At 41.2% G+C, this 26,674-nt stretch overlaps 1 protein-coding gene across 1 annotated transcript in view; it reads right to left on the reverse strand.

The window, feature by feature from the left end:
* Positions 1-26,674, reverse strand: part of BBX (BBX high mobility group box domain containing) — a 283,080-nt gene continuing 256,406 nt past the window's right edge. Inside the window, exons 14-18 of the mRNA XM_020883608.2 lie at positions 21,778-21,867; positions 20,367-20,426; positions 12,067-12,264; positions 9,908-10,094; positions 1-5,613 (exon numbers count right to left, since the gene is read on the reverse strand). Coding sequence (XP_020739267.1) covers positions 5,526-5,613; positions 9,908-10,094; positions 12,067-12,264; positions 20,367-20,426; positions 21,778-21,867 — 623 coding nt within the window. The 3' untranslated portion in view covers positions 1-5,525. The remainder of the gene's footprint in view (positions 5,614-9,907; positions 10,095-12,066; positions 12,265-20,366; positions 20,427-21,777; positions 21,868-26,674) is intronic.

Raw genomic sequence — 26,674 nt, forward strand, 5'->3', positions numbered from 1 at the left:
TTCTGTTGTACCATTAAGTGGAAATCATTTATTACATGGCATGTTTACACCAACTCTAAAGAGAACCAAGCCAATTTCTGAAAGCAAAAAAATGAGTGATTCGGTCATGCTGAAAACTGTCAACAGACTTAAGATCCGGTGGTCAAATGAAGCTGTGGTTAATTTTTGACAGGTAAGTAAGCAATTCAAACCTGTGAGAAAAGTTCATAATCTGGTATGTGGAATCTCAGGTGGGTTTTATTCCTTTCTGACAAATTCCTGAGAGCAAGACTTGTTTAGTGCGAATGAAATGAGGAAAATGTTGCCAAGCATACGCTGAGCTCCAGGTCACGAACCTCCTCTCCCCCAGTTCTGCTGCTCGGAGCTGAGGCACTAATGTGGGGTGCAGGGGACGGGACCACCCCTGGGGGGCAAAGGTCACTGCTAGTCTGCGACACATGCGCCTCTGTGATTCAGGTTAGAGCTTGTGAGGTAAGACTTGATGTGCGGTGGGGGGCATGGAGGCGTTGAATTAGGTCTGCGTTACTCGGTAACCACTTCTGGCCCAAGTTACTAGAAAATCTTTGGAAAGAGTAGTAATGTTCACAATAACTAGGTTCTGTGCATAAAAATCAATTTAAGGGCAGGATCAATTTTGACCACTGGCTGCAACAAGAAAACAGTGGCCAGCAAAGTTCTAAGCACAAGGCTTCTGCTTTTCAATTGTTAGCATAAATCATACCACCACAAATAAAATTTGGCCATGAGAGGAAGCTTTTTTGTATGGGTGAAGAAAATGTGTATTTATGTATTTTTAAGGAAAGCAGAGATGGAGGTGTGTGAGGGGAATCAAATGGCTCTGCCTGCTTACTCTTTTGCGGCTTCTTTTTCTATCATGTGAGGAAGATGATGTCCCCAGTGAAAAGGACAGGACAGTAATACGGGGTATAAAAAACTTCACCATCATTTCCAAAATGAAAGTAAAGCAGTCCATCAAACCTTGAATACTTCACCAGACAGATATGGTAAGATGAACTGAAAACTGTTTCTTTTTTTTTTAATATTGTAAGTACGATGTTAGTCAATCTATATAAGATACTTTTTTTAAAAAAATCCCCACACTCCAATAAAAACAAAATCCAAATCTAATTCTTTGGGAATACTTGTATAAATAAAGCAATACCTAATTAACAATTAGTACACTCTTTACAAGGTGCAAAAACAAGGTCCTGTGTGGGGAAGGCTAAACTTTAATTCCCACCTAGCAGTCACTCTGAATACTTTGTAGGTCAAGTGCCCTAAGAGCATTGGCTTCCGCTGCCCATTTTCAGCAATACGTTGTTCTCTCTGGAGAAGGTGGTTTGTGAGTCTAAACACTGAGTGGAAAACAGTGGCACTGAAGGCAGAAGCAAAAAAAAGACAAACTTTGGAAACAGGACTTACTGCAGTAAACTGCGAAAGCCGAGGCGGCCCACTAGGGCTGGCCTCATCTGAGGGCCCCGTGGAGAGCTGCGGTCAAAGGTGCGCCTCCTCGCAGCGCGGCGCACGCCCCGACTCTCCCTTTAAACGATGACTCCGGCCTCGCAGGAGTTCCTCTCCCCGGTGAAGCGCTGCTTCCCGGTCGCCGTGGATGCCGGCCTCCAGCTGCTGGTCTTCAGAACACACAGGATCCGTACAGTAGTTAGCAGGCAGCATGGTCCCACTGCTTCACATTAATGCCAAACGCCAAACTTGGACCAGACTTCCTTGATGCCCCCAGCCCTCCCCCCGCACTGTATAAACAGAACATGTCATTCGGTTTTCAGCTTACTCTAGTGCTGTTATCGATTTATAATTTGCGTGAGATTTTACATAGGTGCAAACATTCCCATATGATGAGCCAAGGACTACAGAGTGCAAACAAAATTTTCTAGGACTCGGTCAGGGTAGCATCTGAATTGATAAGAGAACGACGGGGATTAAACACGTTGGATTCTGAATAACCAGACGAGTTCAAATGCTCCTTTTTGTTCATAGTGTTCCATCACTTTTTCCTTCTGCAGCAGTTTTAATGTCAGGAACCAGAATAACTGATAACATGGGGATGAGTCAACACGGGTTTGAGGGGGCACTGGCAGAAAGCTCATCTGATGGAATTAAATAAATATATTTCCAATACTTGAGGGGAAAAGGCTATCAGGATTACGAGTATGACATAGCCTTTAAAAAAGGGGGGGGTTAATGAATTAGCAATTTTGATCTAATATCTGGAAACTAACCTAATTTGGGGTTAAGAACCTGTATCTTCAATGTGGCTGTAGGACATTTTTCTTTTTCCTTATCTCATTATAGTTTATCAAACAAAAACTTAAAAAGGATGTCTTACAGTATTTTCTTTCTTTCACTCAGCTTCTTAGAGCTGCAGCTTCAGTTACTATTATATACTCTACACACTTCAAAATTACATAGGAAAATACCCAGAATAACTAAATAAATAAAAGACTAAAGAAAACTGGAACAGTACTGCGTCTCCATCTGAGACTGATCATCCACTTCCAGCATCACAGAGAAGGGCTAGGACAATTTTTTTTGTTTTTCAAAAGATTTATATACAGGTTTGAATCCAGAAATTAAGGTTAAAAGCATAAATATTGATAATTTCAACTAGATTCAGAATGGTTTCAGAAAGATATGATACAACAATTTAGAATAAAACAAAGCAGAAGAGCATCATATTTTGGTTTGCTTGAGATATACATAAGGTGCAACAACTTTTTCTCGAGGATGCTTGTGGGACAAATGTTAGTGTAGATGGTGTTTGCTGGCAGATTAAGATACACACCATAGCAATATGATTTTCCAAAATAAAAAAGAATGCAAGAAGTGAAATGAAAATGATAAATGGGGGGGGGGGGAGGGTACTACATGTTGGTCTGAAATACTTGTGCTAACAAATGTTATTACCTGAAAACACCAACACCCCTCTCCAGTGGATTCAGGGCATGAGAAAAGCACTGTTACTGAAATCAAAACTTTGCTCAGAGAAACAACAAGGCGAGTGTCTAGAGGACTATAAAGCTTTGCAGGATTTCTGCTACTCTCAGTGCCTAACCGCTTAAAAATTAAGCATTTCTACAAAAAGTTTTTTTTTTTAAAGTATCTTGAAAACAGTCATATCCAGTAGGCTGCCCTCCACCCCCACCCCTGCCTAAGGGAAAAGCCACTGAGGTTTAGGAAAAGCAGACCAAGTAAGATATATTAATCACATAGAAAAAAGTGATCTTCTGTTTCGCTTCTTTTTAAAAAAAGGTCCCATGAATATACAGCAATCTCTTAAGGAACTCTAGTGAAATGTAATCGGAGGACTGGAAGGAAGAAGGGGGCTCCGGCAAAAATAGATCTATTCTAACGTGTTCTAGAGAATAATAAGTTAGTACCATTGTCAAGGTGCATGTTCTGCACCAAAAAATTTTTGTTGATTTTGAATTTTTTTGGGATTTTAGCTAATAATTTTTAAATCACTGCTAGCAAGTGGTCCAAAGACTCCAACAGCCACCAACACTAGGACCCAGCAATTTTTAAACATTATCTTTGTGTTCTGAAATTTAGAAAATATTAATAAAACAGCATCATAGTAAAAACATTATGCTAAAATCTGGGGCTGCCCACCTGGTTTATTTCTATGTGAATGGGGTTAAGTTTTTAATCTCTGATTAATCTTACTTACTACCTTCCATCTTCCTCCATGTTCACAAGGAATATGCATTTTTGAGGACACCATTCCAAAGTCCTGCTGCGTCTTTAACTGCTTTAAAGAAAAACCCCCATTCTCTCTATCCTTTTTCAATTCTGTTAGTATGATGTACATATTTTCCAGCACCGAAACCTAAGTAGTATCTACAACCGTGAAAAGCTAAACCTAGTCAGTACTAATAGAGTCATTTTTTGTATGGCTATTAGGTCAAATTACGATTAGAAAAAAAAAATCATCATTACAATTCAGTCAAGTATAAATAAGAAAGCTAGATAAAACCTTGTAAACTGTCACCATTTAGAGAGCTAATTCAAAAGCTTCAAACTCGAACTAACACTATCAAAATTCCGCCAGTTTGAAAACCAATAAAAATTATTGCTGGAATCCAACAATTAAAATTTGGTAGTTTGTGCTGTGATGCAAGAGTGGGGAAATCCTTTGTGCTATGGAACAAATACCCTGTAAAGTGTGTAGCCGCTGACTAATTTTGATTTATCACTTTGCATCTGTTGCTAAGAAACAAGACACTGTGAACGCCAGGCGGTGGAGTCAATATGTTGAATGTTCTAAGCCAGTTAATCCACTTGGCACTGGCATATGTATGGTTGGTTTTATGTTCAAAAGCAACAAAACACAAAAAAGAAACAGGAAACTTGCAGGTGGACCTATGACTGCGAGTCCCACTGTGGTCAGGCACACCTCCCTCACCATTTACTCAATACCTCCGTAATCACAAAAACTCAAAATGGCTCTAAAAATCTGCTGTGCCAATTAGGCTGTGCATAGCAACTGCTACCCGTCCAGTCTGTCTGGGATGGATGTAAAAGGTCTGTAGCTCAAAGTCCACATGAGGTGAGTGTCTTCAATGTGTTCAGAATAGTGAAGTAATACTAAGGTCACTTCTGAATAATAGTTTTCTTTTTTTTGTCTGTATGAACAATCCATTGGTTACTCAGACCCCTGTGTAAAAAATAAAAAGAATCCTCAAGGCATGAAAACATTTGTAATCTGCAGGACTTTTCCCATGTCTGGGAAAATATTTGCCACAATTTGCCCCAAGCAAATTCTTCTTGGTCACTCAAGGCTAAGAAAAAAAAAAAATTCAGCTTGCAAGAATTGTAATTTTTTTTTCCTCTCTCTTTTTGCCAGCAAACTACCACTCTGGTGGCAAATATAAAAGTGCAGAATATAGGGACCATGAGGCCGAGCATACACCGCTAACAATGGTACATCTGCCTGCCCGTGCTGCTTGGGAGTCTTTGAACAGGCATTTTAATATTATTCTACAATATAAATGTAGGTATAACCTATTATATAAACCATCTTAGAACTTAAATCTCCATGTACAAAAAAGACTAGGAATATCTAATAATAACTAGTGCAGTGCGTCAGTTTTTGCTTTTTCTTTTTTTTGTTGGTTTTTTGTTTTTGTTTTGAAAGAATAACTAGGTAATATACGAAACTAGTTTCACACTCTCTGGTTGGTAAAAGAGATGCTGGATGAGCTACAGTAAAGGCAGCCTTTTACCAAGTTACCACCTGTTACCATCAAAAGCCTTCAATAGAAAGCAAAGCTCTAGATCATCCCGTTTCTGCTCAGTATCAGACAGATCACATCACCCTCAAAGATTCTGGGTTCTGAGAGAAGAAAACTGGCCCAGGGTGCCAACTTCTGCTTCAAGTGAATCTGGGCCACGCAGGGCAAACGAGCAGTTGTTTGCAATTTCCCACCACACGGACTCACTAGCATCCCTCGGTAAAGACAAGGCTAGGGTAGTAGGTAAAGCACAATGTTTTACAATTAAAGGGCGCGTCACTGGTCAGCGCAGGAAATAAGTACAGGAGCCTGGGCCATTTCCTTTGGCTGTCCATCATGGGTGAGTGGAGTTGACCTCTGACCTCTGCAAAACAAGAGGAAAAGACAGACAGACATCACTTACTGACAGGATGTTATTAGAAATAAGAGAGCATGATGAATGACCAGCAAAAGCTTTCCCATATATCTTGTTTAACAGATGCTGACGTACTCCTTACGCCTTTTAATTAAAACTGCTTTAAAGCATCTTTACTTTTCTTTTTTAAGGGTTTCTTACCTCAATTCCTCTCACACTACTCAACAGTACTCTCTGCCCTCAAACAAGCACCTCCACTATGTAGAGACAAAACCCGAGGCACCAACAAATTTGGGGAAATTCCCTAAGAAGTGGAAAACTTTCAGTCCAGGGTGATGGTTTCAGGATGGCAATATTCCTTTGGATCTTCTTATATTAAAAAAGGACACATTCCTCTCCTTGACTTGACCAAGGGGGGAGGCTGTCCTATACTAACTAATAACCTTCAGACTCATTTCTTGATATACAATAATAGGCCCAGTGTCAAAACTGAAGGCCAGTAAAAGGGTCGGCCTCTGCAGAGAGAGGTGAACTCTGACTGAATGAATGAATGAAAAGGAAACAGTGACGCCCTCCTGATGAAGGCTTCTCCTTTGAGAAGTCTCAAAGGCATATGGAGGGAGAGTGTGCAGGGAAGGAGGGGAGGACCAACTCTGAATTTCAGCGTGTGAAAAAGTCAGTCATCCTGAGCCAAAATCTACACATATGGAGACGGAACTCTAGACAAGACTTTAAAAATTCATATCATTTGGATTGGATCTACATCAAATAGTCTATTTCTCATTTTTTTTTTTTTTAATGAGTAGGAAGAAAAATGCCACTTGCTTCATGGTTATAAGAACATTTCTTGGTAGCATCTACAGAGCCTCTCATCCTAAAAAGACAGGATCAGACACACCTGTGACATTTCCTAACAGGCTTCCCAAGCCTCAACAAGGCACATGCACTGCTGAAAAATACGCAGCAATGTCTTCACTGGATTGACCACTTCAATACAGTATCTTTAGATTATGCGAAATAAGAGGAGCAATTTTAAAATTCAAACTGTGTCTCTCCATAACTATATCCAAGTTTCTGTCTCTTGATGCACAAAAGAAAATTAATACAGATATCTATAAATGCAACATTTTGGGATTTCAGAATCCAAGGATCACTTAGCTTAAGATATCAGGAATTTTTTAGAAAAACAAAATATGTGTTATAATCAAACCTCTGGATTAATCTGTTTATTCATGTGGGGATGCTAAACAACCAACTTTTCAATATGTTCAACTCTTTGTTCAAGGAAGATGAAATTAAAACTCTATTTTTTACTTTTAAGGTTGAATATGTAACAATATTACAAAAGCCAAAAATATTTTAATAAGTATTGGAAAAGGAAACATATAAAGAAAAAAAAGTAAAAGATGAAGAGTACAGTTAAAAAAAAAGACATCGAGGGGAGAGAGGAGTTGGGCTGATAGCCCAGCCCTGCTCCAGGGGATCTTCCTGACCTAGGGATCAAGCCCTCATCCCCTCCATCTCCTGCCCGGGCGAGCGGATTCTTTCCTACTGAGCACAAGGAGAGAAATGGTGTGGCCCCACAAGTGTGGGCTCCAGCTCCGGGGGGCAGGTCAAGCGATGACAGTCCTCAGGACCCTCGAGGGCAGGACAGACGCTTGCATAAGCAGCACTGCTGAGCAAATGCTAAGACACAGGAGTTCAAAGACGTGGATTCAGACCCTGACTTGGTTTAGCTGTGTGCTCCTGGCGAGTTAATTAACTGCCTGTACCATCATTAAAATGTAACTAAAAAAGAGGCACCTGGCAGAGTTGATTTTAAGAGTAAACTTTATGAAGTCTGTTCTTATAAAATTTCTAGTGAATAAATAGGCTCTCAACAAAGGTAAATTTCAATTTCCTACTTCCTGTGTTTTGTAAAACTGTTTTTCTACGTTGGGTTTCTGAACCCGGTGTTAAGACTTCTTGTGACAAGAATGCAAGTAATATATATTTACCCCTAACTCTGTGGACCACCTTCTAAATTATGAACTAGGTGATGCCGAAGCAGTAATTAATTAATGTGTAACTCAGGTACAATTACATCAAGCCTGTCCATGGAGGGAAGGCTGGTAACTCTGCTTTAACAGGTAAGGGCTAGAGTTACAACTAACATTCCCCAGGAGAAGCTATCTTTCTGGATGTTAAGGACACTAACCATTTGTTATGTTGATAGTGAAAACTCTAATAAACAATATTATTCTTTCCAATGGGATGTGTTAAACAAAAAAGAAGACCCTCTACTCAAATCATTTTTTCCTGTGCCTCTTAGCTAACTTAGGTAGTCACTCATTCATCTGCCCATCCCCGAGTGGCAGCTGGTCTAAGAGGGGAGTGTACACAGATTGTGCAAGACGTCAGGAGGAAGACAGACAAGAGGACAAGGGACAGACAGACTGAAGGAGGCCCAGCAGTTCCCAGGGGAGGAGGACGTGCAAAGGCAAGAAGTGGGCTTACGTGGATGGGAGGAAGCGACTGCACACGAACCCGGGGCAGCAAGGGAGGCGGAGCTGAGAGGGGCAAGGCTGCCCTTTCCCCGGCGCTGCAGCCGCGGGGCGGGGCGGGGCGTGGAGGCTAACAGCGCAGAGGCCTGACCTGTCATGCTCAGAGGGGACGCTGGTGCCAGCAAGGGCGACTGTGTGGGAGCTCCTCCTGAGCTCTGAACAATCACCCCCTCTCCGAATTCTCATATGACCTCTTATTTCCACAATTTATGAGGGCACTTCGGAACACTCAGGCACATACTTAATTCTTTGTGCATGCATTACGAGTTTGTCCTCTGTGCTCAACTGTGAAACGCCACGAGTAGGGAAGTGTCCGTGTGTTATCCCCCTCAGAGACCTGAGCAGATTTTAACAATGCCTGTCACCACTCACTTGCTATTAGGCACTTGCAGTGTACACATGAAAAGGAATTTGACTTCTTGGAAATGTCTAGAGGCTATTTGTGCGGAAGCAGGAGAACTGCAATATGATACGTACTTTCATCAGGGCCTCCTAAACCTGCAGACTCCGCCTGCAAAGCAGGGGACCCCAGTTTGATTCCTGGGTTGGGAAGAACTCCTGGAGAAGGGACAGGCTGCCCACTCCAGTAGTCCTGGGTTTCCCTGATGGCTCAGCTGGTAGAGAATCTGCCTGCAATGCGGGAGACCTGGGTTCCATCCCTGGGTTGGGAAGATCTCCTGGAGAAGGGAAAAGTTATCCACTCCAGTATTCTGGCCTGGAGAATTCCATGGACTCTCTAGTCCATGGGGTTGCAAAGAGTCGGACATGATGGAGCGACTTTCATTTCCTAAACCTGGATGTGAAAGAGAATGGTGCCCAGCCGGTGGATAAACAAGTTGGGCTGGACTTCAAGCAATTTCGGGCTGAAGACTGAAAACCTAAGAAAAGAACTCATCTGCGGGTGATCCATTTTGAATAAAAGTATGAAATACCTGAATTTACAAAAGACTTTCTTACCTTCCCAAATGTTCCATTAAACAGCAGAACACTCAATTATATACTTAGAACTTAATAACTTTCTGTGGGGCTTTACTGAGTTCAAAAGGCTTTCACATCTGATCTCCTTTGATTCCTTACAACTGTGTGATTCTTCGGGGATATCATTATGCTAAATGGAAGATGAGAAAACTGAGGCCCAGAGAAATACATGACTAACAAACACAGGTTGCTTAAGATAAATCCAGGCCTTGTGCCTGCCGTGAGTCAGATGGTGAGATGCTCTTTTTCCAAAACCACACAGTTTTCTTCCGCTGGAACCACCAACGCCATCCTCGGTGGGGGTGTGGCCCGGTGTAGGCCTGGGACACCAGGTTTATTCTACAGGACATCTCTATGAAAGGAGAACCACTGACACAGAAGAAAAAAGCAGATAGGGAAGTGAACGCCCTTGCTCGAGGTCTCCCTTAGTTTGCAGGTGGCAGACGGGGCACTCAAACCCAGGTCTGAGACTTGCCGCCACAGCTCCAATGACTAGATAATACTGCTTCCCTCTGCTCTCTCGGGGCTCTTCAGAAAAGCTTAGGCACAGAATAAACCACATTCAAAGTAAAACTCGTGGCGGGCGCCTACTCCCTTGTATTTTCCCGCACGGCTAAATTAAGTAACACGTGGTTAACAAAAGTCTCCCGAACCCCAATCATCGTGGGAAGTACCACCAATCACATCAGAGGGGCGAGCTGGGTCTGGCGTCACGGCCTCCAGCCGCGATCTGTGAAAGGGGGTGAAGCTGAAGGCGCCCCCAGGCCCTGCCCACCGCTCACCTGTGCACGTTTTCCATGGCGGCCACCTCGGCCAGCGCGGCGAGGCTGAAGAAGGCGGACACGGCCGGCATCTCCGGGGTGCTGCTCCGCGTCTCCGCGGCCTCCCCGGCGTGCGGGCACGCGTCGCTGCAGCCCGTCTCAGTCACCTTAGCGAGGCCCCTCTGCAGCTGCTCCCGGGGCTTGTCATCTGCAGCGGAGGGAAACCCATCAGGAGAGAGGATCGCTCTGTGTCCTCCGGAGAAGGGACACGGAACACTCGGTGTCAGACAATGCGAAATGAGCTAAGATGCCTTCCTGCTCACTTCTGCCATCCATCGAATATTACGGCTGTTACAGAATCTCTTCTTCCATGGGAATAAACTCTTTTATTGAGCTCAGCCGCAACCACGAGCAGCACCGTGCCCTGAAGCTGAGCAGAGGAGCTGTGTTCTATCCAAGGTCAAAGAACAGGTCAGTCTTGGAGAGAGTGGGGGGGAAATGGGCCTTGGTCAGAGGAAAACCCAAGGGACTTCTGCAGAGGGGCCAGGGGATGCTGCAAAATGGCCCTGCAAAACTCAACTGACCAAATACTCTGATGACGCCACAGCATGCCTACTATGCATGTTGGGCACTCTTATGCTGAGTTACCAATACTTAGAATGGCCTAAACTCATCCCAGTGAGATGTTTGTTTTGAAGACCTTCTGCAAGGGAGACAAAGGGCCTGCTGGTATTTGTGAAGAGGTGGCCAAAATGCTACACCAATCCATGTGCTAGAAATGATTGCACTTCATTATGCACCCCTTACAAATGAGGAGGAGAGGGAGGAATCTTCATCATTTTTCAAAAACCAGCTTACCTATAGAAAGTAATTGATATAAAGGCTATAAATGTCATATTAGAACATGACAGTGCTATATGCTTTTCCACACAAAAGGGAATGTTTTCTAAAACCTTTCACTCTTCCTTACAAGGAAAACAGAAGCTTTAACAAATTATACAATATGAAAATGACAGAACAGAATCCAGAATAGATAAGGAGAGCAGAGCCTGCTAGACTAATGATCAGGAAAACTAGATTCCAGTCCTTATCCTACACTTAGTAGTTCAGTATGTTCCGAAACAAAATTCAACCTCTGTGAGCTTCACTTCCTATATAACAGCAGAATTGGGGGTCTTTAACATGCTTGCAGGTTTAACAATCTACATATGCAAAACACAAGTGCCCAAACTCCACTAAGTGACTTCTAATTTCTATCTTTCCATACAACGAGTCCACCAACTAGACTAACCTAAATCAGGTATTTATAAATATCACCCTCAAAGAACATTCACTTAAAATTTTTTTTCCTATTTATAGAAGTCACTATCGACCTTTGAGCTTTTTCTGGAAATTGGATCGGGGGAGGGCAGGGAACACCTCCTTCAGGGCTGAGAGAATGAGATGCTGGAGGTACTGAAAGGCAGAAAGGCAACGGCGAACGCCACTAATGCTCTGCTGGTGAAGCACCCCAAGACATGAAGGGGATGCGCAGTGTCCCTCTCGACACCACTCCTTATCCTGGGTCCCTCCAGGCAAATCCCACAGAGGCGGCCACACAGCAAACAGACCACAGGCCACAAAGGAAAATGGAGAAATTCACTGTAAGTTAATATCTGGTTACCGAGTGGCCTAGAGAACCAAGAAACTGAGACGCATTCTCAGGCTCCTTTCATGGTCTGAAGCAGCTGTATAGGACGTGCGGGGTACTTGCTTTCTTAACTCAGGGGTTTACATAGCTGATGATTCGGCTTGTAATGACTTCAACAGTGAACCAGGGACTAAGATTCATGCAGTACTTTAAAAAGTCTCAGATCTTTGGGAATTTACATAAGAATCTGTGGTTGTGCAAGCTGAGAAAGACAAGGCAGCTAACAGTGCTAAAAGCTATCTTTTCTTCCCAGGAACTCTGGATATGCTCTTGGGAAAAGACCTATGATTTTAACACAGAAGCCAAAACATGTATGTTTAGAAGTCTGCAGGAAGCCAGTTCTCAAGGCGACCCAGAGAGAGAACCCAGAGAGCAGACCTACTTTTTGGAGAGGACCCACGGTTGGCTTAGAGTCATTTTCTGGCCACTGAGGCCACGAGGGTCCCTTGCTGGCTCGGGGCCTTTCTATCTAAGCACTTCCTTTTCTTACCCAAAGTGCCTCCTGCTGGTGACACCCGGCCGTCTGCTGTCCGGACAAGGTGTGTGATCTTGGTTTTCCTTGCTTTTCTCTTCTGGCTGCCCACCAAGGGTTCTTGAGTTGTTGTTGGCTCTGGAGTGTTGGGAATGGACAGGGCATTTTTAACCTTATAAGCAGGCTCTGTGGTGGTTTTGTCTTCTGAAAATATGGCTGCAACAGGACAAAGCATATACAGTTACACACACAAACACAAGCATTACTTGCAGAAGGAAACACGTCTAAATGTCCAACCTATTTGAACAAGAACTTAGAGTTTTCAAAGTATTGAGGGAAAAAAGAAATACTGACCATAATTTTAAACAAATATTTCTTTAAATATTAAGTACAGAATAGGATACCCTCTGTACCCCAACAGAATACTATACTAAGAGGCCAGTGGAGTAACATTTTCTAAGTGTTTGGATCTTGCAGGTTGCGGGGTGGATAAGTGTGTGTAAATATGAATAAACTGTGTCCCAACGGACAAGTCGCACACATGATCAGGATCCCTATTTGAGATCCTTTTGACCAGCTAGTCTGGAGAGGTAGATAAAAGAAGTTTCTTTCCTTCTGAGGATACTGAGGTTGAATACGTGCTTCTTAAATTTACACTTATCACTGGGACATTTGTTTTCAACCTCCAGGTTGGACTGATGAGAAAAGAAATTATCTGTGAGACCTGATCTTCTTTTATGCATGCTGAGTACATAATAGAAGGACCTGGCAAACACTGATGAAGCTAGCTTGTAACGAAACTCTCCCATTGGCAGAATTCAAGGACAAGATAATGTGCTTTAGGGAGATAATTTAATAAAGTACATGTCAGTGCAACTCCCTGAAAGGTTAGTTTCAGGTTTTCTAATTCTAATTGTAATACCAGCAAATCACTTAATAGCACACACTTGTATCCTATTAGTCACTGTGTCAAGAGTAAGGAACACATTTGCCACCAAAGACCTTGCTCCCAGTTCAAATGGGTCAGGAATGCTGTGTCTCTTCTTATTCATTTCCTTAGGAGTCTGTCCCTCTCTCTCCCCCCTTAATTTAAATTAAGACAAGAAGACGCAGGTATGACTACAATAAGCACTTAGAGAGTATTTCTTTGTAGTCAAGTTTCCTGATTGGGAATGTTTTTTATCCCAGTGAACTAAGGGTAGTGAGACAGGAGAAAGAGGCCGTCTTTCCATTTTTAACTGTCCAATCTCTTAAGACGGGTCTCGAAATTTTTGACAAAGAGGAGGGGCGTGCGGGTCAGGAAATCAACTTGGTGGCCAGCTGGAGGTGCTTTTATCAAAAGGGGGATGAGAAGGCAGACATTGGAAGTAATATATGTAATGTAGAAAGACAAGCTAAAATAAAAGGAACACAGCAGAAGAAATAACTCAGGGTGTGAAAAATGTTACTTATTGATATAAATGCTTATATAAGCTTCATTTAAACATTTTAATGTAGCTCCCTAATGGTTTAAGTGCAGCCTTGAGAAAGGAAGCTACAAATTAGTAACAATTTTGCCCTTAAGCATTTGAAACCAGGCTTCCTATTCCAAACAAGTGGGAAATCATTTCAATCACATCAAGAGAAAGGATGTAAAGCAGAAATCATACCATGATGTGTGGCTTGGTCTTACTATATTATTGCATAATAGATGGCTGTGTGTCGACAGGCTTAAAATAATACTTAAAAACAAACAAACAAACAAAAAACTATTTGGCAATGCTCCCAAACATCTTTTCAAGCAAGTAATTAAAAATTAGGGAAAAGGCTCCTTTTAAATTATAGATCTGACCAGGTCAGTCATGGAATATTTAGACTTTGCAGTTAGCTTCACATAGGCCAGTGGTGGTATATATGCATTGAAAAAAAAATTTTTTTTTTTTTAGTTTAAACTTCAATGAAAGCTACCAGCAAAATAAAAACATAATTTGATTAGAAACACTCCAAAGGTGTTTCATGACTCTGCATTAGCCCTGAAATTCAAGCCTCCTGTATAAGAAGCCAAAATCTGAGTTTATAATAACCTCATTGGATATTCACAAGCTTCAAAGTCTAGTTTCTTATCTAGGCTGATCAGCTGTCCCTTCTGACTACAAGGGGAAACTTGTGACCTCTCTCTGGTATGATCACTGCATTACAGATGGACCTTCCAGACAAAGCAGTAACCTCTGCTCTCTTTTTCTTCCTCTTCCCAGAAAAATCTAGAACTTGTGGAGATAAGGGTGTAGCAGGATTCCAAAGATGAAGGGTGTATTAAATGCAAATTACTGCTTGTATAAGAAGAATCACGAAGGTCGGAGAAAAGGCATGGGCACCAGGAAAGGGCCAAGAGGGCTGGGAAAGATGACCCGGTTTCTATGGCAACAATACAGGGCTGATGGAAATACCAGTCACAGAAGACTCTATTCTTGACTCTTTAATTTACTAACGGTGGGACCAGGGGTCTCAGTTTCCTCAAGGAAAGATGGAAGCTGGATGGGACTATCTCTAAAGAAGCCATCCAGCCTGAAAATTCTTTTCGTTTTGCCGCACAGCCTAGGACCGAGGTCCTGGCGGTGTTTTCTCCGGTCAGCTCCGGGGTCTCAAGGCTGTTGGAGAGCCTTGATTGTGGGACTCCCCTGACTGTCAGCCTTTTCTTTTCAGCGAGACTTCAGATATTTTAACTTCTTTTCAGTGGTTACTCATTTTCCTATATATTTCCAGGAGAAGCCAAGGGAGTGGGTGTAAAGGGTTTGCAAATGGGAGGTGAATCAGGCCTTAAACGCAGTGGGACCCGGGGACGCTCAGACACCAGCAGACAAGCAGCCACGGGGTCAAGGCAGGTGGCCCACAGATACCAGTGATCATGGGGTCACAGGGATTGGGATGCTGGGAGACAGTAAAGGAATGAATTAGGCTGCAGGCAAATGAAAGACGAAAAAAAGGAGAACGCTCTAGAAGTTCTCATAAATCACCGTAAAGGAGGCAATGCCACCTCTCCAGACGCTGTCTTCTCTAAACCACCGTCAGATCGAAAAGTAATCACAGGGCCCGTAGATCATCCACATTGGAAAAAGGCATCTGGGACTTTGCTGGTGGTCCAGTGGTTAAGAATCTGCTCTGATGCAAGGGATGTGGGTTCTATCCCCGGTCGGGGAACTAGATCCTACAGGCCACGGGGCAACTAAGTCCACGTGCTGCAACCTGAGAGGCCCAAGGGCCGCAATGAAGAGCTTGCAGGCCAGTTAAGACCCAACACAGGCAAGTTAGAAAATCTTTATTTTTTTAAAGAAAAAACTTCAATATAAAAAAAAGCATGGAATGTGATCCTCCTGTAGTTAAGAGGAAAAGGGCAGAGTGAGTCTGTCCCATGCTCTGACCCATGGGTGACCCCGAAAACATCTTGTCTTCTCTGGTGGCCTAGAGCGATGATGGTCTTCAGGGTCAGTGCTGCGGGAGAACCCTCTCCTATCACAGAAGAACTGGGGAAGGCAGGTAAGGCTAAGTCAAAGACGTACAGCTGAAGTTTGAACAACGCAAGTTTGAAATACACAGGTCCTCTTATAAGAGGATATTTTTCCATAAATACATCCTACAGTACTACATAGTCCATGGCTGGTTTAATCTGCAGATGCGAAACTGCTTATACGGAGGGCCTAGAGGGCTAGCTGTAAAGTTACACATGAATTTTTGACTGAGGGGGTGAAGTGGGGGGTGAAATGACTCACTTTGTTCAAGAGTCAACTACAGCTGCCTGGGACAGAACAGTAGATATGAGTCCAGCAACATTAACAAAGAGAAATTTCTTTTATCATCCTCTCCAACTAGCTGGTTAAAGGAGCTCAGGCAGGAACCCTGAACACACGTAGCAACTGTGGTCTACTGGGACACAATCTAGATTTACATACACAGTCCTCCCCACCAACGTGCAAGATTCAAAACAAAGGCTTAGTGGGGCAAGAAAATTAATCAACAGAAACCTCAATTAATCAGCCAGAGGACCAGAAGGGGGAGCTCTCGAGCCTTGTGATGATCGTGGAGCCCAACAGGAAGAAAGACCTCTCTCTCCCGGCAGGGACTCACAATGAAAAGCCACACACTTCATTTACCATAGACCCCCCAATTCCAGTTTCTTTCCCCCTCTATAAAACTCTCCTTCCTTTGACATATGGGGGCTTGCACACCATGGTTGCACACCCCAAAGTTAAATTCTCCACTGATCCAGAATGTACTCTGAGTATATTCTGGCAGTCTTAGTTTCAGGTCAACAGGGGTGAGGAACAGGAAACGAAAAAAGCATAGAGGGAACAGCCCAAAGATGTGGATTGAGACAGCAAGGTTGCTCCTTTCCCCTGCCCCCTCCGTCCCCCGCCCCCCGCACTAAACTAGTGGAAATGTGAGAAAAGGAAGGTTTTGTCCTCTAAAAACGAATCAGTCATTTTCCCTTTGGGCTTGTAACAACACACAAACCTACCCAAGCACTGCAAAACAAGTCCACAGAGCTGCTTTTTCACACCCCACCATAATCATAACACGCTTCGAGCATAACATGTGAGAGTGATGATGTGAACATGGGGGTTCCTGGGGTGACATTAGGAATGTGGCCATAGGAGACTGTCTTGTTTCCCAAACTCTGCTCCCAAAATGTAGAGAGAGTTTCTTGGTGAAGCAGTGTCACACCTGTACTGTTACCCCAGGAGGCCATTAAAATGCTCCAGAGTCATTAACTCACATGCCAATGACAGGAGTCACACGTGCACTGAAATTATTACAGCCAAGTCTGGACTCTCACGGCCATGGGTTAATCTCCATGAGCTGAAAATGCAGTCAAAAGCTAAACGGAACACAGGAGTCAAATGAACGAGCCTTATCTAAGACCCCAGGGACTCTGCTGAAGTTAAAAAGCTACCACTCTGAACTTACGAAGAGAGATCAAGTTAGCCTGACTGTGTAGACATTTCAAAAATCTAACTGTAAACCAGACTTTTCTTTCCTGCAATTACATTTATACATTGCAAAGAAACTAATTTTATGGAGATGCCTAGTCTGATATTTCTTTTTTTTTTTTTCTTATACAAGATAGCATTTATAATTCCAGCAAATGAGGGCTACCCAGATATGCCTGAAAAACCTAAACCGTGGTGGTCAGATGCTTTGGTGCGGGTTTCTTCCCTTCCTGCTTACACTGGCCAGGCTTCAGTTCCTCATCAGGCATTTGAAGCTGACGAGGTCTCCTTCAATTGACTGGAGCTGCTGTTAAGATTCATTTATACAAAAAGTATATGTGAAAACCCCCTGGAAACATAAAACAATATTAAGTAGTAATCATCCCCATCAATATTATTACAGTTGGAAACCTCTAGCTTAAGCATGAACATATGACACTGTAACTTAGTGGAAAGATAAACACAGTGGCAGAGGGAGGTCATCTTGGTTTTTTTGAAAATTTTACCTTGAATTCTAGCCTACAGGCAAATCTTTTTTTTAAATGATCTGCAAGTTTAATAAGTGGTTCAGCAATTTTGAATTTTAAAATTGGGAAAAGGCTTATAAATTATATGCTTAGCATTTAAACCTCAGATGTGACTACTAAATCCCTGAAAATTTCTGTTATTTTAGGGGAGAAAATTCATGGTCAATTATACTCAGGATGGTGTAAGTAAAGGATAATGAACTTTAAGTCATCCATTTTAACAGAGTCAGAAGCAGTTAACAGCTGCATATGTAGCCTCAGTGGAATCAATATTTCATTTATAGGCATCTGTTACAAACTCCTAACGTCAGTCTAACCTTTGCCCAGGATAGCCTACACATGCTACACGCTGTCCTGATTATGGTTTCCTTTTTCTGTCCTCATATACCTATAATCTCCAAGATAAAGTTTTAACAAGGAATGACGTGGAGACATATCACACAGTCACCAGTCACCACCTGAACAATAAAACGGAGGGGTTGGTATAAAAATAAACAACAAAAAGTCACTTTAAATTACTGGTTAATTCCCAGGGCTCAAACTGATTCCTTTCTGTCTGGCTACGTAAAATGAATTTGCACTCTACGATAAAAGAGATGTAATTTTCAGTGCCTATTCTCCAAAGTTTCATTCCATACACATTAATAATAAATATAATTAAATATCAAAGATAATAAATATTTCCAACTAAACCCTTTTGACTGCCTAGAAGATTCCAAATTAGTTTACATTTCTGCCCTCCACATGGCAGAAAATTAGGGCTTCAGAATACGGTATTTTCAGCATTATACCACTCACTAAAGGTACCACAATAATAAAATCATCAAGTGTTAGAGGGGAAATGAAATGTACAGGTCATGTATTACTGTGCCTTCTCATTTATGCCATGCCTAAACACACATATCCTACAATAGAGAACAAATGTGGAGAATGAATCCTATGAGGTTAAAGGGTCTGTCCTCTGGGAAACCACACATTAGTGGCAGGTCTGAGATTAGGAATCAGGTCCCCTAATTCCTACCCGCTCGCTCTTTTACCACCCTGCACATGCTGTGATACCTCCTTTTAGATGAGTTAGGGTTTTCATTTTTTTTTAAATTAAAATATGTAGAACAGCATCATGTCAAGAAAAGAGTAATATTGTCTTAAATGCCTCTTTCAGATTCCTCTGATAGTTCATCAGTGCCTTACATTTATCAAATCTGTGCAGAATATATTTTTAAAATACACAAGTATGAATGTCTATCAATTTAGGTATGTTAGGGTTTAATGCTGAGAGTGGCACAACAATTCATATTTTGTTTGCCAGCAAACTGCAGAAATGATACTCTATAGAGGCTATGAATGTGAAGGAATAAGTCAGAAAGGAGACATATTGCTGGCATTTTCTCTAAAAGCAAAATGACATAAAAGCAGACATGCAGCTCATGTAAACTGTACCAACCAAACAACAAAAGTTAATGTTAACGATGAACTCAAATTTGAATATTTTTGACAAATATCTTTAAAACATGAGTGTTTTTCATAAATGACTTAGGTCACATGTGTATTTCAATTTTTTCTCTTTCAACAAAGGAATGAGAGTGTAATCCTTGATTCCTTTGGGAATCAAGAGACATGGACTTGCTCATCAAGTTCCCCTTCGTAGCCGTAAGTAAATAAACCAAAGGGGTAAATCAAAGGATGTTCACGAAGATCTCTCCTAGTTTTCAAATGAAGTGACTCCTCATGATACGCTGGAAAAATGTTTGGCTCTTTAAAAATATCTAAATGGAAAAGGGCATCAGTGGGAAGCATGGACGCATGGCTCTTTACCCACGGCAAAATCATCATTTATCTATAGTTCAATACCTAAGAGGAATTAGATAAAGTCACAAATAAATATGACTGTGGGAAATTTGAAATAAAATCTGCACCTCTAACATTTACCAGTCACTATGGGGCTTTTCTTTGGCTATCAAAAGCCGCAGGGACATCCCCTTTGATCACAGTCAAGAGGAAGTGGCAGTGGGCTGGGGAGGAAGCCCAGGTCAGGAATCCCTTCTGCGGGGCTCCCGCTCCCAGGACAGCCCTGTGTGGCTCCGTCTGACTTCCCAAGAGCATCCTCTCACAGCGTGAGCTGCAACACTGAACAGTTCCAGTTTTGAAACCTCTAATTTGGGACTTCCCTGGTGGCCCAGTGGTTAAGAATCTGCCTTGCAATACAAGGGACACAGGCTCAATCCCTGCTCGAGAAACTAAGATCCCACATGCCACGGAGCAACTAAACCCGCACACCGCCGCATGCCACAACTAAAAACCCAAGGCAGCCGAATTAAAAACAAAAAACCCTCTAATTTCTGGTTATTGTGGTTAAAAATCCCCCTTTCACAAATTAAACTCCACATGACACACAGCCTGACCATCAGTAGGATAAAATTTTGTCACTTTTGAATTGGTTCATAGTGCTTTTCAGATCTAATATATCCCTTCTACTTTTCTATCCATTAATTTTTGAGAGTTTGATATTGAACTCCAACTAAAAATCTTAATTTATCTACTTAAAAAATAATTGTAATACCTAGTGGAACTATATGTAACTTTGTTCTGTTTTTTCCACGTCTCTGGTAATAGTGTTATCATATTTTCATAATTTAAAAGACTTAAAAAAGCAAAAAAAATCTATCAATTTTGCTATGAAAATTAAAAATAACTCAAAATTAAAAAATAACAGGTCTAATGCTGTTGCTTAGTTCTGTATAAACTGATGTCTTTTTAACTCTACAAAAATTATGCCATTTCCAGCATATTCTACCTGAAACGATACAGTGAATGTTGCCTCTTTTACCTTCTGTAGGGTGAATGGCATCCAAGAAGAGCTGCTTGCTTGACCATTTATCCCCACTTCCTAAAAGCGGTAACAGAAAAGGAGAGTGAGTCTCTACTCCTAGTACACACACACACACACTATAAAAATAAGACAATCCACAAAACCACCTCAATAAAAAAGCATTATAACACAAACGAATAGAATTTTACTTCAACTACTGAATTCCCAAAATCACATTTACCAACTAATTAGGCCATATCAGAAAAGCATTAAAAGTGAACAAATTTGCATTTTATAAAACACATTGTTGGATCATTTCTATGACTTTAATCGAGATTAACCTAGAGATTGGTTAAAAGATAAAAGCTGACATTTTACCTAAAGAAAGGTATTTCTCCACTGAAAGCAGAGAATAAATACCAACATACAAAACAAAACTAAGAGGCTGAAATGCAGGTGAAAATAAAACCCAAATTAAGTAAAAGGTCACACACAAGAACACTCAGGCATGTATGTCTACACACGGAAGACAGCTGCATTTAAAGCCTCATTCCATAAACACGAAGGACTCCACAACTGGCCATGCAAGTAGGATGCAAATGGGCATCGGATGAGTAGGCTCATGGCAGTCATGACACTAACATGCAGGAGATGCAGAGAAAGACTGACTTCCAGGACATGTGGTTGTACTGAACCAGAAGGGAACGTCTATCTTCTGTGTCAGAGAACAGAGGCCTGAACTGAAGAGAGGGAAGTCTTCAGTGAGCCCCGAAGAGGCTCAAGGGCCCATCCAGATCGTGCCCATGACACCGATGCTCAGAGGAAAGGGAGGGTGGAGTGCGTATGTCTCTCATGCCCTCTGGAAACAATGGTTATGTGACTGAAGGAGGTGGCAAGCGCCTGACAAGCTAAGTATATAGACAGAAAAAAAGAGAGACAGGTTACGACGTAGGAGTGGAATCCCCCTTGACAAGGATCCTCAAGTGTCAGAGAAAGTGCAGAAACCGTGGGACTCTCATATGAATATGAAACTGGGAAGATTTTAGGAAGCAGGAAATGTGGTCCTGCTTTGACGGCTGCCAAACATGAGAAAAACAGGAACAGTCAAAGAAAATGAGTGGAGAAGAGCTCATGAAGACTAAATTTAAAAAATGTACCAAATACAAATAAAAAAAGGCAGTTTTAGGATTCATATGGAACTCTGAAACTAGAGACAAATAAGGGATTTGAGTACAGAAGTGGAAAAGATCCCTCTTTGCAATTAGCTGCGGAGTCTAGAAATAATGCATGTGCCTGCGTCAGAGCTGATGACATTGAAGCAAGCAGAGGGGAGGGAAAGGCCGAGACGGTGCAGTGAAGCGTCACTCAGAGATGAATCCACAACGGAGGTGGCCGAGAAGTCTCAACGGAGCATGGAAGGCACCAATACCTTTTTCCGGAACATTAGGCTTCTCCTTTTTGTGCTTATATTTGCTGACAATTTTGTGGAATAAGTTCTTTTTCTGAGACTGGAAAGGACCTACAGACAATATTAATATAAATATATTTAAAATTTACAATGCTTCATAAAAAAAAATACTGCGTGTCTCTAAACAATTACACCCTCCCCCAACGTGTGGAATAAGCAAACTGATTCACAAAGAAATGTCATCTTGCATCTTTTCTCATCCAACTTGTGCTGAGCCCCCTTCCCTAGATTTACTGAAAAACCAGTGAGATTTTCCTTAGAAATGTGTCTGACAGAAGTCTCCATTAGGGCTGGGACTCTCTCAGCAGGAACTGCAGATGTAGTGACTATAGCAGACCACAGCCAGAAATGGCAGTACATATGCAGCCTGCAATAAAGAGACGATTTTACTTTAGATTCCTAAATATCACGAAGGCAAGGATGACATGGGCATTTCGTCTCTCCTAAGAAACTGATCTTCACAAGGACAGCACTTTGAGGATGACTTTCAGGTCGGCCTGATAGCATTAGATAGCTTTCCACCCTACTCTGAGGATATACTAGGAAGAAAAGATTGATTTAAAAATAGAAAAATATTTGTCAAGACATTTTTGTGGAGGGTGGCAGGGGGAGGGGAGTAAGGACTGGGCAGAAGTCTCAAACTGCATCTTAGTTTTGCTCAGATAAAGAAAAGAGACTTGGGATTTTTCAGTCACCATCAGAAATGGCAACAATGTCAGCACTGACCTCCCCAAAGCAGGTTGCCTTCTACACTTTGATGATATTCCTATGAAAAGCTGACAATCATCTTACATAACTTCTGTTTCCTCATGTGTAAATGGGGATAATAATAGTGCCTCACTCACAGGGTTGAAGTGAGGATTTTAAAAATTAGAAGCTCCCTAAGCTGCTCCTGCTGCATCTACCCACCTAGCAGATCTGCACCCACGTGCCCAGTCTTTCTGCCAGAGGCAACTATCTGTGCTCCTGTCTTAAAGTATACCATTAAATGGTTTTTATGTTCACAGATATTTGTAGCCGTCATCAATTTGAGGACATTTTCACCACCTCAAACATAAACCTCATATCCTTTTAGCTACTACACCCCTCCCTACATCTATATTCTCTGTATCCCTAACTGCCCCAGCTAGAACCTCCACTTCAATGTTGAATAGAAATGGTGAGAGTGGACATCCTTGTCTTATTCCCTATCTTAGGGGGAAAGCACTCAATCTTTCACCATTAAGCATAATGCGGGTTGCAAAGTTTTCTTTCTTTCTTTTTTTTATGTCTTTTATCAGCTTTTTAAGTTCCCTTCTGAGTTTGTTGGCTGTTATCATGAAAAGGTGCTGAATTTTGTCACGTGCTCTTTCTACATCTACTGAGATGATCCTGTGGATTCTTCTTTGTCCTTGTCCTACTGCTACGGTATATTACATCAACCGGATTTTTGGATGTTAAACCAACCTTGCATTCCTGGGGTAAAACAACAGTTGATTACAGTATATAATTCTTACATGGATTCAGCCTATTAGCATTTTGTTAAGGATTTCTGTGCCTACATGTGTTAGAGAGAGTGGTCTGAAGTTTTGGATTTTCTTGTCTGTATGTTTGTCTAGTTTTGACATTAGGGTAATACTGGCTTCTTAGAATGAGTTGGGATGTGTTCCCTCTTCTTCTAAAGTTATGGCCAAGCTTATGAAAAACTGGTATTAATTATTTAAACACTTGGAAGAGTTCAATAGTAAAGCCATCTGGGTCTAGTACTTTTTTGATTACTAAATTCAATCTTTATACTAGTTATAGGTCTATTCACATTGTGTATTTCTTAAGTCAGTTTCAGCAGTTTGTGTTTTTCTAGTAACTGCCCATTTCATGTAGGCTGCCTAACTTATCACCATATAATTATTCATAGTATTCCTTTTTAATCCTTTCCATTTTTGTGAGGTTGGTAATAATGATCCCTATTTCACTTCTGAATTTGTTTTCTTTCTTTCTCGGTCAGTCTAGTTAAATGTGTCTCAAGTTTGCTTTTGGTTTCAAAGAATCAGCTTTTGGTTTTAATGAGTTTTCTCCATTATTTTCCTTTTCTTTATTTAATTCATTTCATTTCATTAATCCCCTCTCTAATCTTTATCATTTCCTTTCTTTTACTTTTAGGTTAAGTTTGTTCTGCTAACAGTGTCTCAAGACAGGCTAGGTTATTGATTTGATATCTTTCTTCTTTTTTAATATATGAATTTATATTCATAATATAAATGCTTTAGCTGTACCTAAAAATTTCAGCATGCTATACTTTCATTTTGTTCACCTCAGAGTATTTTCATATTTCCCTACTGATTTCTTGTTTGACTCACTGGTTATTTAGAGTGTGTTGTTTAATTTCCACTTACTTTTGGGTTTTCTGAATTTTCTCCTGTGGTTAATTTTTACTTTCATTCCACTGTGGTCAGAAAACGTAATTTCAATTATTTCGATCCTTTTTGTTAAATGTCCCAGCATACTGTGTGTTCTCGAGACTGTTCCATGTATACCTGAGAAGGGTGCATATGATGCTATTGGTGCATGGAGCATCCTATGTATGTCATTGGGTCTAGCTGTTGTACAGTGTTCAAGTCTTCTCCTTTGTTAATCTTTGACCTAGTTCTAGCAAACCTATTCTTTTTTCCATATTACTGCTCACCTTCTGAAACATTATTGTTTAGACTTGTTTACTGTCTGGTACTCCCACTATAATGTAACCTCCACGGCAGCAGGGTTCTCTGTTTTCATTCAGAGGTATATTCTACATGCCTAGCATGGTGCTTAACATGTGACTGATTTTCAACAATATTGTTGCATGAATAAATAAAGCTCTTAAAACACTGGATGGCATAAATAAAGAGTTCAAGAAATGACAGCTGTTGCTATTATTACTGATAACATAAAGGTTTACAAGTGATTTTTGAGGATTATGCCAAGTCATCCTTCTAAATAACCAATAACAAATATTCTGAATTGGGTGGTAGTGGTTTGAAATGGAAACAGAAAACACTTTGTTTTTTGGGGTTGGGGAGAAGTGAATGAACAGGGAAAGAAGATAAATTTAACAAACACAAAGACAATATATCATGTGGATGATAGACACTAATATTACAGGTACTCTTTATAGCCCATTTGCCATCATTCATAGGTATTTTATACAATCCAGAAAACTGTAGGGTGGTGCACATGAAGGACAGATGCACGGGCAATCACGGAAAGCAGAAGCAGAAGAAAGCAGAAAGCAGAAAAACAATTATGAGACTTCTCTGGATCATAAGGATCCTAGTGATCCTCATGCAGTGATCCGACCCACAGGAAGATAATCTAACAACAATAAGGTGCCGGCTCACAGGGAGAGTGATTCTTGTTCATCGCCATCTATGAGGACAATGGGATCAGGAAATGGTTCACAGAAACAAACTGATTTCATGTATGGAATGGGTTAAGCAAGAAGAAAAGAATACATATTTTCAGACCCAACCATACTCGGAGAAACCTAAAACGTATAATTTAAGGACAAAACTTAATATAGAGCTTGTCAATTTTAACATAAAAAGAGAACATCCAGGGAGGTTTAGTACCCAGAAGAGCTTTCGTAAAGTTATATTTTTAAACAGCCTTGCTGCTAGCCATCCTGGACTATAAAACAAATCTAAGTGCACGACAAGTTCAAATAAAAAGGAAAGTGACAAACTCGAAGGAGTTTGGTATGCGGATAAGATACAAGGATATTACTGAAAAGCAGTAACTTCAGTCAAGAAGGGAACAATCTGACTCCTGTCTACCAGTATGGAATACATGTTTGCTATTTTGTTCAAGGAAAATAAAGTCAAAATTTGTAATAAATAGCACATATACTACTATTTTTCCTTAATTTTAATTAACATAGAAATGCCCAAGGAGGCAAAAGAAGGTAGGAAGTCAAAAACAGAGAAGAGAATTGAGAAGGAATCTTCCAGAAAGCAAACAGGTGGCAACTGTCTTTCCCTGAACCACCATCTCGTTACCATGCCATCTCCTTCTCCCATCTTCCTACCAAACCTCTTCAAAGACTGTTGGTACCAGTTTCCACTTCCTTATGCCAAAAATCACTTGTTGCTGGCATATAAACTAGCTTAGGACTTCACTAACATTTTTGGGCAGGGTGGCCTGCATTTTGAAGGTATCAATTTCTTTTGCACCCCAACTTCACAGCTGGGTAAAAAATAGCAAGACAAACTATAAGCTGAGAGGGTAGGAGGGATGCCATAGAGACACGGATAACAACTTTTCAAAACATGAATGTTGTTCATGGTTTGCTGAAAAATGGACATGTTTTAGCTGAGAAGTGTAGTGACACAGAGCCCTTTGAGTATTAGTATGGTATGACAATTTTTCAAGATCCACAGGTGAGATGAATTAAGAGAACCTTGGTTTGGAGAACTGCTTGCTTTAGGAAACAAGTGTCAGGTGTTACTTGAATGGTGGTGACAATGTCCAGCTTCTATAGTTTCATGTGTTTAAGCTATCAAAAGAGCAGAGGTTTTATCCTAAGACAAGGCTGTCATTTCGGTAATGAACACATAAGCAATGAAGGGCCAATGAAACAGTAAATTCCTTTGTAATAATTTTTAGCAAAGTGGCTACTGGACATACGAATCTGTGGACTGGAATAAGTTCAAGTAAACGAGACACAATCAAGTTAGGATTCATTGAGGAGGAGGCACCTTATTGGGCCAGACATGCATGCCTTGTTAAAACAACTCAGGATTATATTAGGCATACCTTTTATATCTGCAAATGTGCTATCACCATGCTTCAGAAAATGTCTGGGGACAGGGAAGACTCTCAAATAGCTACAGGGCAAGAAACACGA

This window comes from Odocoileus virginianus, chromosome 25 (assembly GCF_023699985.2).
Source record: "Odocoileus virginianus isolate 20LAN1187 ecotype Illinois chromosome 25, Ovbor_1.2, whole genome shotgun sequence".
NCBI lineage: Eukaryota > Metazoa > Chordata > Mammalia > Artiodactyla > Cervidae > Odocoileus > Odocoileus virginianus.